The 24,211-nt window shown below is 39.4% G+C and overlaps 1 protein-coding gene across 4 annotated transcripts in view; it reads right to left on the bottom strand.

Annotated features, from left to right (window-relative positions):
* LOC507055 (guanylate-binding protein 4) overlaps positions 1 to 24,211 on the bottom strand; it is a 67,795-nt gene that overhangs the window by 29,416 nt on the left and 14,168 nt on the right. For 2 of the 4 annotated variants that reach the window (XM_005204359.5, XM_002686269.7), the window contains exon 2: positions 7,833 to 8,028. The exons of 1 other annotated variant lie outside the window; for it this stretch is intronic. In XM_005204359.5, coding sequence (XP_005204416.2) covers positions 7,833 to 8,022 — 190 coding nt within the window. In that variant the 5' untranslated portion in view covers positions 8,023 to 8,028. Of the gene's footprint in view, positions 1 to 7,832; positions 8,029 to 24,098; positions 24,202 to 24,211 lie in introns of all 4 variants that reach the window. One more of the 4 variants, XM_005204357.5, reaches the window with a different exon arrangement.

Raw genomic sequence — 24,211 nt, 5'->3', positions numbered from 1 at the left:
TGAGCGGTCCAGTTGTGGAGTGCACATAAGGAAGTGATTACTGGCTAGCCCACTCTCTCCACTATTCATTCCACCTCATCTCATTTGGGTCACCTCTAACTCCCTCCTTCCTCTTCTCTTCTCCATGTAACGCTGTGAACCTCTCTGAGTGACCCTCATGGTAGAGAAACTTTTCATCTTTAACGTAGATGTTTTATCAATGGTGCTATATAGAAGGAGAAGTTTTGAAACTACTGTAAAAAGAAGACCAATAACTGGAAGCAGGAGGCCTAAGTCCAAACCCCGACTCCAGGGAACTCCTGACTCCAAGGAACATTAATTGACAGGAGCTCATCAAACACCTCCATACTGACACTGAAACCAAGCACCACACAAGGGCCAACAAGTTCCAGGGCAAGACATACCAAGCAAATTCTCCAGCAACAAAGGAACACAGCCCTGAGATTCAAGATACAGGCTGCCCAAAGTCACCCCAAAACCATAGACATCTCATAACTCATTACTGGACATTTCATTGCACTCCAGAGAGAAGAAATACAGCTCCACCCACCAGAACACCGACACAAGCTTCCCTAACCAGGAAACCTTGACAAGCCGCCTGTACAAACCCACACACAGCGAGGAAACGCCACAATAAAGAGAACTCCACAAACTTCCAGAATACAGAAAGGACACCCCAAACTCAGCAATTTAAACAAGATGAAGAGACAGAGGAATACCCAGCAGGTAAAGGAACAGGATAAATGCCCACCAACCCAAACCAAAGAGGAAGAGATAGGGAATCTACCTGATAAAGAATTCCGAATAATGATAGTGAAATTGATCCAAAATCTTGAAATTAAAATGGAATCACAGAAAAATAGGCTGGAGACAAGGATTGAGAAGATGCAAGAAAGGTTTAACAAGGACCTAGAAGAAATAAAAAAGAGTCAATATATAATGAATAATGCAATAAATGAAATTAAAACCACTCTGGAGGCAACAAATAGTAGAATAACAGAGACAGAAGATAGGATTAGTGATTTAGAAGATAGAATGGTAGAAATAAATGAATCAGTGAGGATAAAAGAAAAACAAATTAAAGAAATGAGGACAATCTCAGAGATCTCCAGGACAATATTAAATGCTACAACATTCGAATCATAGCGGTTCCAGAAGAAGAAGACAAAAAGAAAGACCATGAGAAAATACTTGAGGAGATAATAGTTGAAAACTTCGCTAAAATGGGGAAGGAAATAATCACCCAAGTCCAAGCAACCCAGAGAGTCCCAAACAGGATAAACCCAAGGTGAAACACCCCAAGAGACATATTAATCAAATTAACAAAGATCAAACACAGAGAACAAATATTAAAAGCAGCAAGGGAAAAACAACAAATAACACACAAGAGAATTCCCATAAGGATAACAGCTGATCTTTCAATAGAAACTCTTCAAGCCAGGAGGGAATGGCAAGACATACTTAAAATGATGAAAGAAAATAACCTACAGCCCAGATTATTGTACCCAGCAAGGATCTCATTCAAATATGAAGGAGAAATCAAAAGCTTTTCAGACAAGCAAAAGCTGAGAGAATTCTGCACCACCAAACCAGCTCTCCAACAAATACTAAAGGGTATTCTCTAGACAGGAAACACAAAAACGGTGTATAAATTCGAACCCAAAACAATAAAGTTAATGGCAACAGGATCATACTTATCAGTAATTACCTTAAATGTAAATGGGTTGAATGCCCCAACCAAAAGACAAAGACTGGCTGAATGGATACAAAAACAAGACCCCTACATATGTTGTCTACAAGAGACCCACCTCAAAACAGGGGACACATACAGACTGAAAGTGAAGGGCCGAAAAAAGATTTTCCATGCAAATAGGGACAAAAAGAAAGCAGGAGTAGCAATACTCATATCATATAAAATAGACTTTAAAACAAAGGCTGTGAAAAGAGACAAAGAAGGTCATTACATAATGATCAAAGGATCAATCCAAGAAGAAGATATAACAATTATAAATATATATGCACCCAACATAGGAGCACCGAAATATGTAAGACAAATGCTAACAAGTATGAAAGGAGAAATTAACAATAACACAGTAATAGTGGGAGACCTTTATACCCCACTCACACCTATGGATAGATCAACTAAACAGAAAATTAACAAGGAAACACAAACTTTAAACGATACAATAGACCAGTTAGACCGAATTGATATCTATAGGACATTTCATCCCAAAACAATGAATTTCACCTTTTTCTCAAGCGCACATGGAACCTTCTCCAGGATAGATCACATCCTGGGCCATAAAGCTAGCCTTGGTAAATTCAAAAAAATAGAAATCATTCCAAACATCTTTTCTGACCACAATGCAATAAGATTAGATCTCAATTACAGGAGAAAAAGTATTAAAAATTCCAACATATGGAGGCTGAACAACACGCTGCTGAATAACCAACAAACCACAGAAGAAATCAAAAAGAAATAAAAATTTGCATAGAAACGAATGAAAATGAAAACACAACGACCCAAAACCTGTGGGACACGGTAAAAGCAGTCCTAAGGGGAAAGTTCATAGCAATACAGGCATACCTCAAGAATCAAGAAAAAAGTCAAATAAATAACATAACTCTACACCTAAAGCAACTAGAAAAGGAAGAAATGAAGAACCCCAGGGTTAGTAGAAGGAAAGAAATCTTAAAAATTAGAGCAGAAATAAATGCAAAAGAAACAAAAGAGACCATAGCAAAAATCAACAAAACCAAAAGCTGGTTCTTTGAAAGGATAAATAAAATTGACAAACCATTAGCCAGACTCATCAAGAAACAAAGGGAGAAAAATCAAATCAATAAAATTAGAAATGAAAATGGAGAGATCACAACAGACAACACAGAAATACAAAGGATCATAAGAGATTACTATCAACAATTATATGCCAATAAAATGGACTTCGTGGAAGAAATGGACAAATTCTTAGAAAAGTACAACTTTCCAAAACTGGACCAGGAAGAAATAGAAAATCTTAACAGACCATCACAAGCATGGAAATTGAAACCGTAATCAAAAATCTTCCAGAAAACAAAAGCCCAGGTCCAGATGGCTTCACAGCTGAATTCTACCAAAAATTTAGAGAAGAGCTAACACCTATCCTACTCAAACTCTTCCAGAAAATTGCAGAGGAAGGTAAACTTCCAAACTCATTCTATGAGGCCACCATCACACTAACACCAAAGCCTGACAAAAATCCCACAAAAAAGAAAACTACAGGCCAATATCACTGATGAACATAGATGCAAAAATCCTTAACAAAATTCTAGCAATCAGAATCCAACAACACATTAAAAAGATCATACACCATGACCAAGTGGCTTTATCCCAGGGATGCAAGGATTCTTCAATATCCACAAATCAATCAATGTAATACACCACATTAACAAATTGAAAAATAAAAACCATATGATTATCTCAATAGATGCAGAGAAAGCCTTTGACAAAATTCAACACCCATTTATGATAAAAACTCTCCAGAAAGCAGTAATAGAAGGAACATACCTCAACATAATAAAAGCTATATATGACAAACCCATGGCAAACATTATCCTCAATGGTGAAAAATTGAAAGCATTTCCTCTAAAGTCAGGAACAAGACAAGGGTGCCCACTTTCACCACTACTATTCAACATAGTTTTGGAAGTTTTGGCCACAGCAATCAGAGCAGAAAAAGGAATAAAAGGAATCCAAATTGGAAAAGAAGAAGTAAAACTCTCACTGGTTGCAGATGACATGATCCTCTACATAGAAAACCCTAAAGACTCCACCAGAACATTACTAGAACTAATCAATGACTATAGTAAACTTGCAGTATATAAAATCAACACACAGAAATCCCTTGCATTCCTATACACTAATAATGAGAAAACTGAAAGAGAAATTAAGGAAACAATTCCATTCACCAATGCAATGGAAAGAATAAAATACTTAGGAATATATCTACCTAAAGAAACTAAAGACCTATATATAGAAAACTATAAAACACTGGTGAAAGAAATCAAAGAGGACACTAATAGGTGGAGAAATATACTGTGTTCATGGATTGGAAGAATCAATATAGTGAAAATGAGTATACTACCCAAAGCAATTTATAGATTCAATGCAATCCCTATCAAGCTACCAACAGTATTCTTCACAGAGCTAGAACAAATAATTTCACAATTTGTACGGAAATACAAAAAACCTCGAATAGCCAAAGCGATCTTGAGAAAGAAGAATGGAACTGGAGGAATCAACCTACCTGACGTCAGGCTCTACTACAAAGCCACAGTTATCAAGACAGTATGGTACTGGCACAAAGACAGAAATATAGATCAATGGAACAAAATAGAAAGCCCAGAGATAAATCCACGCACATATGGACACCTTATCTTTGACAAAGGAGGCAAGAATATACAATGGATTAAAGACAATCTCTTTAACAAGTGGTGCTGGGAAATCTGGTTAACCACTTGTAAAAGAATGAAACTAGAACTCTTTCTAACACCATACACAAAAATAAACTCAAAATGGATTAAAAATCTAAATGTAAGACCAGAAACTATAAAACTCCTAGAGGAGAACATAGGCAAAACACTCTCTGACATACATCATAGCAGGATCCTCTATGACCCACCTCCCAGAATATTGGAAATAAAAGCAAAAATAAACAAATGGGACCTAATTAACCTTAAAAGCTTCTGCATATCAAAGGAAACTATTAGCAAGGTGAAAAGACAGCCTTCAGAATGGGAGAAAATAATAGCAAATGAAGCAACTGACAAACAACTAATCTCAAAAATATACAAGCAACTCCTCCAGCTCAACTCCAGAAAAATAAATGAGCCAATCAAAAAATGGGCCAAAGAACTAAATAGACATTTCTCCAAAGAAGACATACAGATGGCTAACAAACACATGAAAAGATGCTCAACATCACTCATTAGCAGAGAAATGCAAATCAAAACCACTATGAGGTACCATTTCACACCAGTCAGAATGGCTGCGATCCAAAAGTCTACAAGCAATAAATGCTGGAGAGGGTGTGGAGAAAAGGGAACCCTCTTACACTGTTGGTGGGAATGCAAACTAGTACAGCCACTATGGAGAACAGTGTGGAGATTCCTTAAAAAACTGGAAATAGAACTGCCTTATGATCCAGCAATCCCACTGCTGGGCATACACACTGAGGAAACCAGAAGGGAAAGAGACACGTGTACCCCAATGTTCATCACAGCACTGTTTATAATAGCCAGGACATGGAAGAAACCTAGATGCCCATCAGCAGATGAATGGATAAGAAAGCAGTGGTACATATACACAATGGAGTATTACTCAGCCATTAAAAAGAATACATTTGAATCAGTTCTAATGAGGTGGATGAAACTGGAGCCTATTATACAGAGTGAAGTAAGCCAGAAAGAAAAACATCAATACAGTATACTAACGCATATATATGGAATTTAGAAAGATGGTAACAATAACCTTGTGTATGATACAGCAAAAGAGACACTGATGTATAGAACAGTCTTATGGACTCTGTGGGAGAGAGAGAGGGTGGTAAGATTTGGGGGAATGGCATTGAAACATGTAAAATATCATGTATGAAACAACTTGCCAGTCCAGGTTCAATGCACGATACTGGATGCTTGGGGCTAGTGCAGTGTGACGACCCTGAGGGATGCTATGGTGAGGGAGGAGGGAGGAGGGTTCAGGATGGGGAATACATGTATACCTGTGGTGGATTCATTTTGATATTTGGCAAAACTAATACAATTTTGTAAAGTTTAAAAATAAAATAAAATTGTAGTTGAAAAAAAGAAAAGAATCATAAGAAGGTGACAGTAGTGAGCTGCTTCTGCTAGTGAACTTTGACTGGGCACCAATTTTGCTTGTTTGTTTTTGTTCTTCCTGTCATTTAATTGGGATAGTAGTGACATAATTCAAGTTCTTTAAAACATAACCAGGTGAAGGATTTCCTTAGTAATGGAAATCACCTCCTTATTACCTGATGTTATCTTGAATAAAATAAAAAGGAATATTGTTGAAACACCTTGACTGTTGAAACATCTTGACTGATATCATTTCTTAGAGTTCTCAAATTTTAATCACCAAAAAAATGACCTATTAAGTATTTTAGCCTGGCAAAATAAAAGTGCTCTCCCCTGCCTAGTTGTCAATAATTCCTTAAAAGAAAGACAAATATAAAATTTTTAATTTGAGGCCAATGGGAGACTGTAAGCAAAAAGAAAGAGGAAGGCAGGAAGAAGTCTATCTACTGGTACTACTTACCTGTAATGAGGCACATAATGTGCAAGTGTACAGACACCAGGTCAGCCAAAGCTAAAAAAAATTCTTACCCAATTTTTATGATAATGTGGAGAATTCCACTTACTGCTAATATGCACATAAATTGCACATAAAACTTGAAACACTGTTTGATATTATCTTGAAAACCTGAAAACATATGGACTCCATGACCCAGAAATGGCACTTCTGAGTATATCAAACAAGGGTAGCTAGTGTACACGTGCACCAGGATATAGATACAAGAATATTCACAACAGTGAACCCATAAAAGTTGGAGCTACAAATAATACCAGTGTTCATCATCAATGAGTGAATAACTAAAAGTTCCTATCCTCCGTCAATAGCATACTCTACAGTGGTGAATATACATGAATTATAGATGTGTATGACAAACTAGATGACCCTCATAAACTTCTTGTTGAGCTAAAGAAGCAAGACCCCCATGATTGTCACAATGTAACTCCCTTTGTATTAAGTTTGAGCAATCCTTAACAAATGCAGAAACATAATTTAAAGCCATTTTTAAAAAGGAAGAATGAAACAATGCACCATGGAAATCAAAACATGGGTGAGACGTTTTGATTTTGTTGTGAAGGTATGAGAAGGCATGATTTGGGCTTTTGGGTGTTGAAGTATTTCTTGATGTGTGTACTGATTACACAGATGATCACTTTAGGTTTATCACCTTTGTTGTGTGTGTATATATATATTTATGCACTGTTCTATATGTATTATAGTTCAGATAATAGAAAAGACTAAGTAGAGAAATGGGTATAATTTACCGAAGCTTGGAAATAAGGAAATTAAATGAAGCAAAAAATGATGGATGGTAGCCTCATTGAGATATGAGAGTTTTAGGAATTCATCTGTGTGTATTTCTTTACATCTCTTCTAAAAAACAGAGCGTGTTGAATAACATTTGTGTGCTATTTGAAATAACCCTGTGGTTTAGGGCAAAAGTGATGAAGGAGAAAGGAAGGGAGTCATTTTTGAAGATGAACCCTTGAGAAGATGGCAGTGAATGGGATTGGGACAAATAAGATGGACATTTTGATGGGTCTGTGAACTCTCCATTACTGGATACAAGAGGGAACATTGTGGAGAGACAGGTTTGGAGTTACAAATTCAGTGGTGGGAATTAAGAAGTTGTTTAAAATATCATGTAGGAAACGAGTTGCCAGTCCAGGTTCGATGCATGATGCTAGATGCTTGGGGCTGGTGCACTGGGACGGCCCAGAGGGATGGTATGGGGAGGGAGGAGGGAGGAGGGTTCAGGATGGGGAACACATGTATACCTGTGGTGGATTCATTTTGATATTTGGCAAAACTAATACAATTATGTAAAGTTTAAAAATAAAATAAAATTAGAAAAAAAAAAAAAAAGAAGTTGTTTTCAGTGGGGAGGAGTTAGGCTCTTTCTTAACAGGGCACTAGAGGAGGATGATCAGCAGCCTGTGTTATCACTGTTTCCCAGCAAATGGTCCTGAACAATACTCACCGTGGTTCTGTTCTGCCAGGCGGTTCATCAGGTAGGACTTTCCTGTCCGATACAGCCCTACAATGGCCACCACCACCAGAGGCTGAGATATCTCGTCAAGAATCTTCAGTGCTTTAGGGTTTACTGATAGTTGATTTTTCCGGTTTTCCACCAAACAGATGGGGTCCATTTTGGTAGCTCGAGATGTCATGGGAATCTGTAACCCAGAGGAACAACTCAGTAGACTATAAGATCTGGAAGTCACCTCTCACAGCGAGCATCAGCCTTCTGCTTGTGGAACTTATATATCAATTCTCCACGCTTTGCATGTTTCTAAAAGGTAAGTATTTAGCCAACCTGTGTCAAGGCCTGTACAGGTAAATTATGGAAATTATCTTATTGATCTTTAAATGAACTCTAAAACAACCTTGCCCGCATGAGCCCTACAGTGAACAGAATGAGAAAACAAAGTATTGATGATGGAACCTTGAAAACACTAACATTTTGGGGGTGAGTAGAGGCAGATGGGACATGAAGGAGATGAGGAGTGATCAGAGATGATTTTTGGAGTGTCAGAATGATTTGGTCACTCATTAATTGTACAAATATTCACTGAGAACCTACCATGTGCTGAACACTGCTCTAGGGGCTCAGTATCAAACTGAAGAAAATGGATAGAAATCTCTGCCTCATGGTACTCTATTCTAGTGGAGGAAACAGATAATATAGAAAGTAAAACCAAAATACAAATATGTAAGGCTTGTACATGCTCAGCCATATCCAACTCTTTACCATCCCATGGACTGTAGCTTGCTAGGGTTCTCTGTCTTTGGGATTTTCCAGGCAAGAATACTGGAGTGGACTGCCACTTACTACTCCAGGAGAGCTTCCCAACCCAGGGAGCAAACCCATGTCTCCTGCATTGGTAGGCAGATTCTTTAACACTGAGCCACCTGGGAAGCCCTATATGTACATGAGAGGGTAGTAAAGTATCAGAAGGAAATGAGCAAGCAATGGCCTATGGAACACTGAGGGTTGAATTTATGGAGAGGCTATCCAGGGAAGACCTTGACAATTAAGGCAAGATGAAGGTGATCAGTGTCCTCATCCTTTGATGAGAACAGACAGATGCAGGGAAGCAGTGGGAGCAGAAACAGGCTGGAAGAGGAGGGACTGTGAGAGAAAGAAGTTGAGATAATGAATGCAGCTTTCTCTCAAAAAAAAAAAAAAAAAACACAACAGAATTTAAGGTACCTATACAATGTTGTGCATGTAAGAATTAATTTATTAACAGAAATTATAGGACATTTCTAAAGCAGATAGAGAAGAAATGTAAGCAACCAGGGTGTTGTCAGATCTGCCTAGATATGTCAGAGTCTCACATCTGGGCTAGCTTCTACTTTAAATAATTTCATTACAATGGTAGGGTGTTTCATGATCTCAAGAGACAGACTGCAGTAGCAGTCAGAGAGCTTGGATTGTCCCTTTATTTTCTCAAAGACTATGCTAAGCAACGTCCACATGTTGCCATACTTTATGAACTGTGTGATGACTGGGAAGATTAATTTCTCTGTGCCTCAAGTTTCTCTTCTGTAAAGTGGTGACATGAAAAGTAAAGATCAATCTGTCATTAAGGTCGTTGTTGTTCAGTTGCTAAGTTGTGTCCAACTACAGCATGCTAGGCTTCTTTGTCCTTCACTAACACCCGGAGTTTGGTCAAAATCATGTCCACTGAGTCAGTGATACTATCTAACCATTTCATCCTCTATCATTCCTTCGCCTCCTGCCCTAAATCTTTCCCAGCATCAGGGTCTTTTCTAGGTGGCATTTTGCATGAGGTGGCCAAAGTATTGGAGCTTCAGCTTCAGCATCAGTCCTTCCAATGAATATTCAGGGTTAATTTCCTTTAGATTGACTGATTTGATCTCCTTGCAGTACAAGGGACTCTCAAGAGTCTTCTCCAGCACCACAATTTGAAAGCATACATTTTTTGGCACTCAGTCTTTATGGTCCAACTCTCACATCCATACATGACTAGTGGAAAAACCATGGCTTTGACTATACACACCTTTGTTGGCAAAGTGACGTCTCTGCTTTTTAATATGTTGTCTAGGTTGTCATAGCTTTCCTTCCAAGGAGCAAGTGTTTTTTTAATTTCACGACTGCAGTCACTATCTGCAATCATTTTAGAGCCCATGAAAATAAAATCTGTCACTGCTTCGACTGGATGCCATGGTCTTAGTTTTCTGAATGTTGAGTTTTAAGTCAGCTTTTTCACTCTCCTCTTTCACCCTCATGAAGAGACTCTTTAGTTCCTCTTCAATTTCTGCGATTAGAGTGGTATCATCTGCATATCTGAGGCTGTTGATATTTCTCCTGGAAATCTTGATTCCAGCTTGTGATTCATCCAAACCAGCATTTTGCATGATGTACTCTGCATATACATTATGAATAAATAAGCAGGGTGTCAATATAAAGCCTTGTCATCATCCTTTCCCAATTTTGAACCAGTTCATTGTTCCATGTCTGGTTCTAACTGTTGTTTCTTGACTTGCATACAGGTTTCTCAGGAGGCATTTAAGGTGGTCTGATATTCATGTCTCTTGAAGAATTTTCCATGGTTTTTTATGATGCACAGTCAAAGGCTTATCATAGTCAATGAAGCAGAAGTAGGTTTTTTGGAATTCCCATGCTTTTTCTATGATCCAACAGATGTTAGCAATTTGATCCTTGGTTCCTCTCCCTTTTCTAAATCCAGTTTGTACATCTGGAAGTTCTCATTTCGTGTATGGCTGAAGCCAAGCTTGAAGGATTTTGAGCCTTACCTTGCTAGCATGTGCAATGAGAGTGACTGGACAGTAGTTTGAACATTCTTTGGCATTGCCCTTCTTTTGGGTTGGAATGAAAACTGACCTTTTCCAGTCCTGGGGCCACTACTGGATTTCCAAATTTGCTGATATATTGAGTGCAGCACTTTAATTGCACCATCCTTTAGGATTTTAAATAGCTCAGCTGGAATTCCATCTCCTCCATTAGCTTTGTTCATAGTAATGCTTTCTAAGGCCCACTTGACTTCACACTCCAGGATATCTGACTCTAGGTGAGTGATCACTCCATCGTGGTTATCTAGGACATTACTTTTTTGTGTGTGTAGGTCTTCTGTGTATTCTTTCCACCTCTTCTTAACCTCTTCTGCTTCTGTTATGTTCTTACTGCTTCTATCCTTAATTGTGCCCATCTTTGCATGAAATGGTTCTCTTGATATCTCCAATTTTCTTGAAGAAGTCTCTAGTCTTTACCATACTATTGTTTTCCTCTATTTCTTTGCATTGTTCACTTAAGAAGGCCTTTTTATTTCTCCTTGTTATTCTCTGAAACTCTGCATTCAGTTGGGTTTATCTTTTCCTTTCTCCCTTGCCTTTCACGTCTTTTCTTTTCTCAGCTAATTGTAAGGCCTCCTCAGACAACCACTTTGCTTTCTTGCATTTCTTTTTTTATTTTTTTTTGGGGTGGATTGTTTTCATCATTGCCTCCTGTACAATGTTATGAATCTCTGCCCATAGTTCTTCAGGTATTCTATCAGATCTAATCCTTTGAATCTATTTATCACCTCCAGTGTATAATCAAGGACTTCCCTCATAGTGCAGTCAGTAAAGAATCTGCCTGCAATGCAGGAGATCTGATTCAATTTCTGGGTTGGAAAGATCCCCTGGAGAAGGAATCGGCAACCCACTCTAGTATTCTTGCCTGGAAAATAATCCCATGCACAGAGGAAACTGGCAGGCTACAGTCCATAGGTTCACAAACCAAACCAGTGTATAATGATAAGGGATTTTATCTAGGTCATAGCTAATGGATTAGCAGTTTTTGCTACTTTCTTCAATTTAAGCCTTATTTTTTTCAATAAATAGCTCATGATCTGAGCCACAGTCAGCTCTAGGTCTTATTTTTGCTGACTGTATAGAGCTCCTCCAATATGGGCTGCAAAGAATATAATCAGTCTGATTTTGGTATTGACTATCTCATTAAAGGACAGAAATGGTATGGAACTAACAGAAGCAGAAGATATTAAGAAGTGGCAAGAATACACAGAAGAACTGTACAAAAAAGATCTTCATGACACAGATAATCACGATGGTCTGATCACTCACCTAGAGCCAGACATCCTGGAATGTGAAGTCAAGTGGGCCTTAGAAAGCATCACTATGAACAAAGCTAGCGGAGGTGATGGAATTCCACTGGAGCTATTTCAAATCCTGAAAGATGATGCTATGTAAGTGTTGCACTCAATATGGCAGCAAATTTGGAAGACTCAACAGTGGTCACAGGACTGGAAAAGGTCAGTTTTCATTCCAATCCCAAAGAAAGGCAATGCCAAAGAATGCTCAAACTACTGCACAACTGCACTCATCTCACATGCTAGTAAAGTAATGCTCAAAATTCTCCAAGCCAGGCTTCAGCAATACGTGAACTGTGAACTTCCAGATGTTCAAGCTGATTTTAGAAAAGGCAGAGGAACCAGAGATTAAATAGCCAACATCTGCTGGATCATCGAAAAAGGAAGAGAATTCCAGAAAAACATCTATTTCTGCTTTATTGACTATGCCAAAGCCTTTGACTGTGTGGATCACAATAAACTGTGGAAAATTCTGAAAGAGATGGGAATATCATACCACCTGACATTCCTTTTGAGAAACCTATTTGCAGTTAAGGAAGCAACAGTTAGAATTGGACATGGAACAACAGACTAGTTCCAGATAGGAAAAGGAGTATATCAAGGCTGTATACTGTCACCCTGATTGCTGCTGCTGCTGCTGCTAATTTGCTTCAGTCGTGTCCGACTCTGTGAGACCCCATCCACGGCAGCCCACCAGGCTCCTCCGTCCCTGGGATTCTCCAGGCAAGAACACTGGAGTAGGTTGCCATTTCCTTCTCAATGCATGAAAGTGAAAAGTGAAAGTGAAGTCGCTCAGTCGTGTCTGACTTTTTGCGACCCCATGGATTGCAGCCTACCAGGCTCCTCTGTCCATGGGATTTTCCAGGCAAGAGTATTGGAGTGGGTTGCCGCTGCCTTCTCCCATCACCCTGCTTATTTAACTTATATGCAGAGTTCATCATGAGAAAGGCTGGGCTGGAAGAAGCATAAGCTGGAATCAAGATTTCTGGGAGAAATATCAATAACCTTAGATATGCAGCTGACACCACCCTTATGGCAGAAAGTGAAGAGGAACTAAAAAGCCTCTTGATGAAAGTGAAAGAGGAGAGTGAAAAAGTTGGCTTAAAATTCAACATTCAGAAAACGAAGATCATGGCATCTGGTCCCACCACTTCATGGGAAATAGATGGGGGAAAAGTGTCAGATTTTATTTTTGGGGGCTCCAAAATCACTGCAAATGGTGATGGCAGCCATGAAATTAAAAGACGTGGAGAGGAGCTAAGATGGCGGAGGAATAGGATGGGGAGAACACTTTCTCCCCCACAAATTCATCAAAACAACATTTAAATGCCGAGTAAATTCCACAAAACAACTTCTGAATGCTGGCAGAGGACATCAGGCACCCAGAAAAGCTACCCATTGTCTTCGAAAGGAGGTAGGAAAAAATATAAAAGACAAAAAAAGAGACAAAAGAGGGAGGGACAGAGCTCCGTCCTGGGAAGGGAGTCTTAAATAGAGAGAAGTTTCCAAACACCAGGAAACATTCTCACTGGTGTCTGTGCTGAGTCTTGGATGCACAGAGGGCAACATAACAGGGAGAAAAAATAAATAAACAATTAAAACCCACAGGTTAAAAAAAAAACAAAAACAACCACAGGTTACGAGCCCTACGGTAACTCCTGCAGCGGAGAAGCAGCGCAGATGCCTGCACCCGCCACTAGCAAGCGGGGACTGGGCAGGGAGGCGTGGTGCGGACTGCATCGCTTAGAGTAAGGATCTGGCCTAAATACCCCGAGCGCTATCTGAGCGAAATAATTTGGGCTAGCAAACCATACTGTGGGATATCTACCACGCGAAATGCCAGCCCTAACCTAAGACACCACCAGGCCCGCACACGGAACAAAGGACTGAACAGAGATAGCCGGCTGTAGATGGTCCCCCTCCGGTGACAGGCAGCCAGAGCCAGAAGGGGGCAATCGTAGCCCCAGAGAGACATTATCTACAAAACTGTAAGCAGGCTTCTTTGCTACCTAAGACCTCTTGGGGTTCTGGACAGTCAACATCCGCCTGAGAAAGTGTGCTGGTTGTACACCCAGAAAACCGAGCAGTGGGGAGGCAATAAGTCGCAGTAACTGTGCTCGTCAAACACCTCATCACCTGAGCTGCTTGGACTTGGGAAGGGCACAAAACGCAGGTCTAACTGAGTCTGCGCCTCTGAGGACTACCCAAGTGCCTGAACCTGAGCGGCTTAGACCTGGGAGGTGCAGGCAGCCCAGGGCCGGCCGCGGATGGTTCCCGGTGGAGCAACCTAGAGCCTGAGCAGTGTGGGCAGGGAGGCTACATGCTCCGTGAACGGGGGCAGGCCCAGTGTGGCTGAGGCACTGCGAGCACATGCCAGTGTTATTTGTTTGCAGCATCCCTCCCTCCCCACAGCGCGACTGAACAAGTGAGCCTAAAAAAAAAAAAAAAAAGTGTCCACCACTGCCCCCTTTGTATCAGAGAGGAAATTAGACACTGACTGCTACTGCTACTGCTAAGTCACTTCAGTCGAGTCTGACTCTGTGCGACCCCATAGACGGCAGCTGAAGAGCCCAGCAAACAGAAGAAGCTATGACAGAGGGAACCGCCTTGGAAGCGACAGGCAATAGATTAAAACCCTGTGGTTAGTACCGACTACATAGGAAGGTACCTATAGATCTTCAGAAATATAAGCCAGACCAAGGAACTAGCCGAAAATGAACTGACCCCACAATATCCACAACAACACCAGAGAAAGTCGTAGATATATTTTTACTATTTTTACGATCATTCTTTCTTTCTTTTTTTTTAAATTAAAAAAAAAATTAAGTCCTTTATTACTCCTTTAATTTTCACTTTTATAACCTACTATTACTTTGCAAAAAAAAAGACTATTTTTTAAAAAAAAGCAAACTTCATAATATGTATTTTTTATAATTTTTGTGACCTTTTTTTTTCTTTTCTCTTTCTTTCTTTTTTTTTTTCTTCTTTTCTTTAACATTTTATTTTTGAAATTCCAAACTCTACTCTAGATTTTTAATTTTTGCTTTTAGGTATTTGTTACCAATTTTGTACCTTTAAGAACCCAATCTTCAGTACCCATTTTTTACTAGGGAGTGAGATTACTGGCTTGACTGCTATCTCCCTCTTTGGACTCTCCTTTTTCTCCACCAGGTCGCCTGTGTCTCCCCCCTAACCCCTCTCTACTCTACCCAACTCTGTGAATTTCTGTGTGTTCTAGATGGTGGAGAACACTTAGGGAACTGATTACTGGCTGGATCTGTCTCTCTCCTTTTCACTCCCCCCTTTTATCCTCCTGGCCACCTCTGCCTCCTTCCTCCTTCTTCTCTTCTCTGTATAACTTCGTGAACATCTCTGAGCAGTCCAGTTGTGGAGTGCACATAAGGAAGTGATTACTGGCTAGCCCGCTCTCTCCTCTATTGATTCCACCTCATCTCATTCAGGTCACCTCTAACTCCCTCCTACCTCTTCTCTTCTTCATGTAACGCTGTGAACTTCTCTGGATGACACTCATGGTGGAGAAACTTTTCATCTTTAACCTAGATGTTTTATCAATGGTGCTGTATAGAAGGAGAAGTATTGAGATTACTGTAAAAATAAGACTGATAACTGGAAGCAGGAGGCTTAAGTCCAAACCCTGACTCCAGGGAACTCCTGACTCCAGGGAACATTAATTGACAGGAGCTCATCAAATGCCTCCATACCTACACTGAAACCAAGCACCACACAAGGGCCAACAAGTTCCAGGGCAAGACATAGCACACAAATTCTCCAGCAACACAGGAACACAGCCCTGAGCTCCAATATACAGGCTGCCCAAAGTCACCCCAAAACCATAGACATCTCATAACTCATTACTGGACACTTCATTGCACTCCAGAGAGAAAAAAATCCAGCTCCACCCACCAGAACACCGACACAAGCTTCCCTAACCAAGAAACCTTGACAAGCCACCTGTACAAACCCACACACAGTGAGGAAATGCGACAATAAAGAGAACTCCACAAACTACCAGAATACAGAAAAGACACCCCAAACTCAGCAATTTAAACAAGATGAAGAGACAGAGGAATACCCAGCAGGTAAAGGAACAGGATAAATGCCCACCAAACCAGAACAAAAGAGGAAGAGATAGGGAATCTACCTGATAAAGAATTCCAAATAATGATAGTGAAATTGAGCCAAAATCTTGAAATCAAAATGGAATCACAGAAAAATAGCTTGGAGACAAGGATTGAGAAGATGCAAGAAAGGTTTAACAAGGACCTAGAAGAAATAAAAAAGAGTCAATATATAATGAATAATGAAATAAATGAGATCAAAAACACTCTGGAGACAACAAATAGTGGAATAAGAGAGGCAGAAGATAGGATTAGTGAATTAGAAGATAGAATGGTAGAAATAAATGAATCAGAGAGGGAAAAAGGAAAATGAACTAAAAGAAATGAGGACAATCTCAGAGATCTCCAGGACAATATTAAACGCTACAACATTTGAATCACAGGGGTCCCAGAAGAAGAAGACAAAAAGAAAGACCATGAGAAAATGCTTGAGGAGATAATAGTTGAAAACTTCCCTAAAATGGGGAAGTAAATAATCACTCAAGTCCAAGAAACCCAGAGTCCCAAACAGGATAAACCCAAGGCGAAACACCCCAAGACACATATTAATCAAATTAACAAAGATCAAACACAAAGAACAAATATTAAAAGCAGCAAGGGAAAAACAACAAATAACACACAAGAGAATTCCCATAAGGATAACAGCTGATCTTTCAATAGAAACTCTTCAAGCCAGGAGGGAATGGCAAGACATACTTAAAATGATGAAAGAAAATAACCTACAGCCCAGATTATTGTACCCAGCAAGGATCTCATTCAAATATGAAGGAGAAATCAAAAGCTTTTCAGACAAGCAAAAGCTGAGAGAATTCTGCACCACCAAACCAGCTCTCCAACAAATACTAAAGGGTATTCTCTAGACAGGAAACACAAAAACGGTGTATAAATTCGAACCCAAAACAATAAAGTTAATGGCAACAGGATCATACTTATCAGTAATTACCTTAAATGTAAATGGGTTGAATGCCCCAACCAAAAGACAAAGACTGGCTGAATGGATACAAAAACAAGACCCCTACATATGTTGTCTACAGGAGACCCACCTCAAAACAGGGGACACATACAGACTGAAAGTGAAGGGCCGAAAAAAGATTTTCCATGCAAATAGGGACCAAAAGAAAGCAGGAGTAGCAATACTCATATCAGATAAAATAGACTTTAAAACAAAGGCTGTGAAAAGAGACAAAGAAGGTCACTACATAATGATCAAAGGATCAATCCAAGAAGATATAACAATTATAAATATATATGCACCCAACATAGGAGCACCGAAATATGTAAGACAAATGCTAACAAGTATGAAAGGAGAAATTAACAATAACACAATAATAGTGGGAGACTTTAATACCCCACTCACACCTATGGATAGATCAACTAAACAGAAAATTAACAAGGAAACACAAACTTTAAATGTTACAATAGACCAGTTAGACCTGATTGATATCTATAGGACATTTCATCCCAAAACAATGAACTTCACCTTTTTCTCAAGTGCACATGGAACAGGAGAAAAACTATTAAAAATTCCAACATATGGAGGCTGAACAACACGCTGCTGAATAACCAACAAACCACAGAAGAAATCAAAAAAGAAATCAAAATTTGTATAGAAACGAATGAAAATGAAAACAAAACAAACACAAACCTGTGGGACACTGTAAAAGTAGTCCTAAGGGGAAAGTTCATAGCAATACAGGCATACCTCAAGAAACAAGAAAAAAGTCAAATAAATAACCTAACTCTACACCTAAAGTAACTAGAAAAGGAAGAAATGAAGAAACCCAGGGTTAGTAGAAGGAAAGAAGTCTTAAAAATTAAGGCAAAAATAAATGCAAAAGAAACAAAAGATACCATAGCAAAAATCAACAAAGCCAAAAGCTGGTTCTTTGAAAGGATAAATAAAATTGACAAACCATTAGCCAGACTCATCAAGAAACAAAGGGAGAAAAATCAAATCAATAAAATTAGAAATGAAAATGGAGCGATCACAACAGACAACACAGAAATACAAAGGATCATAAGAGACTACTATCAGCAATTATATGCCAATAAAATGGACAACGTGGAAGAAATGGACAAATTCTTAGAAAAGTACAACTTTCCAAAACTGGACCAGGAAGAAATAGAAAATCTTAACAGACCCATCACAAGCATGGAAATTGAAACTGTAATTAGAAATCTTCCAGCAAAAAAAAAAAAAGCCCAGGTCTGGACGGCTTCACAGTTGAATTCTACCAAAAATTTAGAGAAGAGCTAACATCTATCCTACTCAAACTCTTCCAGAAAATTGCAGAGGAAGGTAAATTTCCAAACTCATTCTATGAGGCCACCATCACCCTAATACCAAAACCTGACAAAGATGCCACACAAAAAAGAAAACTACAGGCCAATATCACTGATGAACATAGATGCAAAAATCCTTAACAAAATTCTAGCAATCAGAATCAACAACACATTAAAAAGATCATACACCATGACCAAATGGGCTTTATCCCAGGGATGCAAGGATTCTTCAGTATCCACAAATCAATCAATGTAATACACCACATTAACAAATTGAAAAACAAAAACCATATGATTATCTCAATAGATGCAGAGAAAGCCTTTGACAAAATCCAACATCTATTTATGATAAAAAGTCTCCAGAAAGCAGAAATAGAAGGAACATACCTCAACATAATAAAAGCTATATATGACAAACCCACGGCAAACATTATCCTCAATGGTGAAAAATTGAAAGCATTTCCTCTAAAGTCAGGAACAAGACAAGGGTGCCCACTTTCACCATTACTATTCAACATAGTTTTGGAAGTTTTGGCCACAGCAATCAGAGCAGAAAAAGAAACAAAAGGAATCCAAATTGGAAAAGAAGAAGTAAAACTCTCACTGGTTGCAGATGACCTGATCCTCTACATAGAAAACTCTAGAGACTCCACCAGAAAATTACTAGAACTAATCAATGAATATAGTTAAGTTGCAGGATATAAAATCAACACACAGAAGCCCCTTGCATTCCTATACACTAATAGTGAGAAAATAGAAAGAGAAATTAAGGAAACAATTCCATTCACCATTGCAACGAAAAGAATAAAATACTTAGGAATATATCTACCTAAAGAAACTAAAGACCTATATATAGAAAACTATGAAACACTGGTGAAAGAAATCAAAGAGGACACTAATAGATGGAGAAATATACCATGTTCGTGGATTGGAAGAATTAATATAATGAAAATGAGCATACTACCCAAAGCAATTTATAGATTCAATGCAATCCCTATCATGCTACCAACGATATTTTTCACAGAGCTAGAACAAATAATTTCACAATTTGTATGGAAATACAAAAAAACCTCAAATAGCAAAAGCTATCTTGAGAAAGAAGAATGGAACTGGAGGAATCAACCTACCTGACTTCAGGCTCTACTACAAAGCCACAGTCATCGAGACAGTATGGTATTGGCACAAAGACAGAAATATAGATCAATGAAACAAAATAGAAATCCCAGAGATAAATCCACACACATATGGACACCTTTGACAAAGGAGGCAAGGATATACAAAGATATTGATTAAAGACAATCTCTTTAACAAGTGGTGCTGGGAAACTGGTCAACCACTTGTAAAAGAATGAAACTAGAGCACTTTCTAACACCATGCACAAAAATAAATTCAAAATGGATTAAAGATCTAAACGTAAGACCAGAAACTGTAAAACTCCTAGAGGAGAACATAGGCAAAACACTCTCCGACATAAATCACAGCAGGATCCTCTATGACCCACCTCCCAGAATACTGGAAATAAGAGCAAAAATAAACAAATGGGACCTAATTAACCTTAAAAGCTTCTGCACAACAAAGGAAACTATAAGCAAGGTGAAAAGACAGCCTTCAGAATAGGAGAAAATAATAGCAAATGAAGCAACTGACAAGCAACTAATCTCAAAAATATATAAGCAACTCCTGCAGCTCAATTCCAGAAAAATAAATGACACAATCAAAAAATGGGCCAAAGAACTAAATAGACATTTCTCCAAAGAAGACATACAGATGGCTAACAAACACATGAAAAGATGCTTAACATCACTCATTATCAGAGAAATACATATCAAAACCACTATGAGGTACCATTTCACACCAGTCAGAATGGCTGCGATCCAAAAGTCTACAAGCAATAAATGCTGGAGAGGGTGTGGAGAAAAGGGAATCCTCTTATACTGTTGATGGGAATGCAAAGTAGTACAGCCACTATGGAGAACAGTGTGGAGATTCCTTAAAAAACTGGAAATAGAACTACCTTATGATCCAGCAGTCCCACTGCTGGGCATACACACTGAGGAAACCAGAATTGAAAGAGACATGTGTACCCCAGTGTTCATTGCAACACTGTTTATAATAGCCAGGACATGGAAGCAACCTAGATGTCCATCAGCAGATGAATGGATAAGAAAGCTGTGGTACATATACACGATGGAGTATTATTCAGCCATTAAAAAGAATACATTTGAATCAGTTCTAATGAGGTGGGTGAAACTGGAGCCTATTATACAGAGTGAAGTAAGCCAGAAAGTAAAACACCAATTCAGTATACTAACACATATATATGGAATTTAGAAAGATGGTAACAATAACCCTGTATACGAGACAACAACAGAGACACTGATGTATAGAATAGTCTTTTGGACTCTGTGAGAGGGGGAGAGGGTGGGATGACTTGGGAGAATGGCATTGAAATATGTATAATATCATATGTGAAACGAGTCGCCAGTCTAGGTTCGATGCACGATACTGGATGCTTGGGGCTGGTGCACTGGGACGCTGTGGGGATCCTGAGGGATGCTATGGGGAGGGAGGAGGGAGGAGGGTTCAGGATGGGGAACACATGTATACCTGTGGTGGGTTCATTTTGATATATGGCAAAACCAATACAATATTGTAAAGTTAAAAAATAAAATAATAATAAAAAAAAAAGACGCTTACTCCTTGGAAGGAAAGTTATGACCAACCTAGACAGCATATTGAAAAGCAGAGACATTACTTTACCAACAAAGGTCCATCTAGTCAAGGCTATGGTTTTTCCTGTGGTCATGTATGGATGTGAGTGTTGGACTGTGAAGAAAGCTGAGCGCTGAAGAATTGATGCTTTTGAACTGTGGTGTTGGAGAAGACTCTTGAGAGTTCCTTGGACTGCAAGGAGATCCAACCAGTCCATTCTGAAGATCAGTCCTAGGTGTTCTTTGGAAGGAATGATGTTAAAGCTGAAACTCCAGTACTTTGGCCATGTCATGCGAAGAGTTGACTCATTGGAAAAGACTCTGATGCTGGGAGGGATTGGGGGCAGGAGGAAAAGGTGCGACAGAGGATGAAATGGCTGGATGGCATCACTGACTTGATGGACGTGAGTTTGAGTGAACTCCGGGAGTTGGTGATGGACAGGGAAGCCTGGTGTGCTGCAATTTATGAGGTTGCAAAGAGTCGGACACGACTGAGTGACTGAACTAAACTGAACTGAATTTCCCTTCACCATGACAAGGCTGTGATCCATGTAGGGTATTGGGGTCATTAGGAGGATTATGTATCTCATAATGTTTACCATACTCTTCAAGTTATACAAGCACATAGTCAATCCTATATAATTTTACAATTGTGTGTCTCTGAAGACTGGGAGGGTAATTTCTGAATGAAAGGGGAAAGTTGGCTTTGGCCTGAGAAAGTGACACTTCCTTCCCTGGTTGCAGCAATGGGAGGGCACAGCCCAAGAGGAAGATGAGCAGGCTGGGAGGCCCAAGCAGTAACAACTGAGAGGGAGAACAGCAACGGGGGAAGAGTCAGGCTGGAGGAGCTGAAAGCTGCCCCGAGATGTCCAAGTACAGGTTCTGGAGTTGGGCTGCCAGGGTTCAAACCTGAGGGTTCAAGTCACTTATTGTCTGTTGAAACCTTGAAAAAGGAACTTACGTACAAAGCCTCCATTTTCTTACCAGTGTTATAGGAAAAACATTAATTCCTGCCTGATTCATTACTGTACAGTTGGTAAGATATAAGTTCTCAGAAAGTTTTTAAAAATTTTCATGCATTAATGTATGACTTCAACAGTAAATAGGTTGGACAATATGTTATAATGTGTTGGTACATTCTGTAAGTTGCAATTTTCCAAGGAATATATCTTATCTAAAATCTCTCAGTCAGGAAAAAACATGAATTTGCTCAAAAGAATTCCTCTCTAAAATTTCTCCTTCTCTCACACTCTCTTGCTCTTTTTTTTTTTTTTTTTTCTACAGTGGATGGGGAGCAGAGATAGAGCAGTAAAATGACCTTTTACTTCTGTGTTTGGTGAAAATTAATAAAAGGAAACTTAACTCAAATGGAATCAGCAAGCCAGAAAGAAGAGCTCTCACACAGTACCACTGGAGATCAGTTATGAGAATTGACAATCACAAACCCCAAGGAAAAAATCTTCAACAGGAGATTCTCCAGTGAGAGTCCCCAACAGGAAAAAGTATGCCTCACATCTCCTAGAAGAACCCAGGAGTACCCCAGCAACCCAGCCAAGGAAAAAGGGTCATTACCTTGAACTCTCGCTTTCCTCCAATGGACTTTCTTTTAAAACAATCCTTCCCAACTTACTACTCTTCTCTATAAAATAAGACGGAGGAACTTCCTCTTTTTCTTGGTTGAATTTGCCCCATGTCTTTTGCTACAGCTTGCTTGTCCCAAATGACAATTCCCCTGCTATTCCTGAGTAAACCCATTTTTACTTGAAAAATCACTATTTTTAAGGTGAACAGTTTTAAGCAAGAGGAATAGTAGCATTCACTCCTGAGTCAGAATATTCATAAAGCTTTGGTAGGACACCATAAGTTTACCATGTATTTTTTTAATTAAAAATATTCTGAGGTTTTCAAATGAAGAAACTTCAAAACTAAATAACTAGAATGAAATAGTGTTACTAGATGGCAGAAGATGATGAACAGTTTCCAATGGTTACTATTCTGTAGAGTTATCTGAAGTGATAGTTAAAAGTACCCCACACTCTGTATTTTCAGCAAGCATCAGAAGTTATAAGAGGCAGTATTTGCATGGGCCAGGTATTAAAAAAAAAAGCATAGTAAATAAACATGAATTGGCTTACAGTAAGTTTTTTTTTTTATTAAGAATGAGATTAAATTATTTCAAATAATACAGTTTTGTATTATTCCGAATATTGAATGTTAAGAGAAAAAAAAATCCACTGTTAATCTGTTAGGATTTAAATTGTCTGTGGACTACCACCAGTGCCCAGCGGGGTGCAGTCATGATGGAGAGGGCTGGAGGAGGAGACTTCACCCAGGGCTTCTGCGAGGGGGCTGAGAGTTTAGGCCCTCAGTCCTAAAAAGGACTTCAGCCCCTTTTTCTCAGAAGATGAAGCATACTCTCCTCCTTGTCCCATGCCGGACTTTTTGCTCCAGCCCTGCTTAGGGGGTTCCCTTGGACAACAAGGAGGTCAAACCAGTCAATCCTAAAGGAATTCAATTCTGAATATTCATGGCTGAAGTTAAAGCTCCAATATTTTGGGTACCTGATGTGAAGAGCCAACATATTGGAAAAGACCCTGATGCTGGGAAAGATTGAGGGCAGAAACAGAAGGAGTGAAACAGGATGAAATGGTTGGATGGCATCATGGACTCAATGGACATGAGTTTGAGCAAACCCCAGGAGGTAGTGGAGGCTGGGATGCTGCAGCCCATGGGGTAGCAAAGAGTCGGACACCATCTTAGCAGCTGAACAACAGCAACTCCTACATGCTCCAGGAGGAGCAGAGCATCAGGGTGACATGCCTCAAAGCCAACCAACTCTGAGCTGCTTGAGCTACGCTCTGACCCCACGGGGCCATCCTCGCCTCCCCTCCCCCAGGATAGGGTCTGCACTGGGGGATTTTATTGTCCTTATTTAATAGAAGAGTGCTTGGAAGGTCAAGCTTAGGAACAAACTTACATGGAGCAGACGCTGCAGCTGGGAGTCAAGTCAGCTGCTCTGGATCGCCCCTAGGGCTCCTCTTGCCTCTGGCTCCTCTGGAAACTGCTCTTATATTCAGCAGCTGAAAAGCC

The sequence above is a fragment of the Bos taurus genome, chromosome 3 (genome assembly GCF_002263795.3).
Source record: "Bos taurus isolate L1 Dominette 01449 registration number 42190680 breed Hereford chromosome 3, ARS-UCD2.0, whole genome shotgun sequence".
Lineage (NCBI taxonomy): Eukaryota > Metazoa > Chordata > Mammalia > Artiodactyla > Bovidae > Bos > Bos taurus.
The sequence above is the reverse complement of the archived record's forward strand: the minus strand, read 5'-3'. Positions and strand labels throughout refer to the sequence as shown.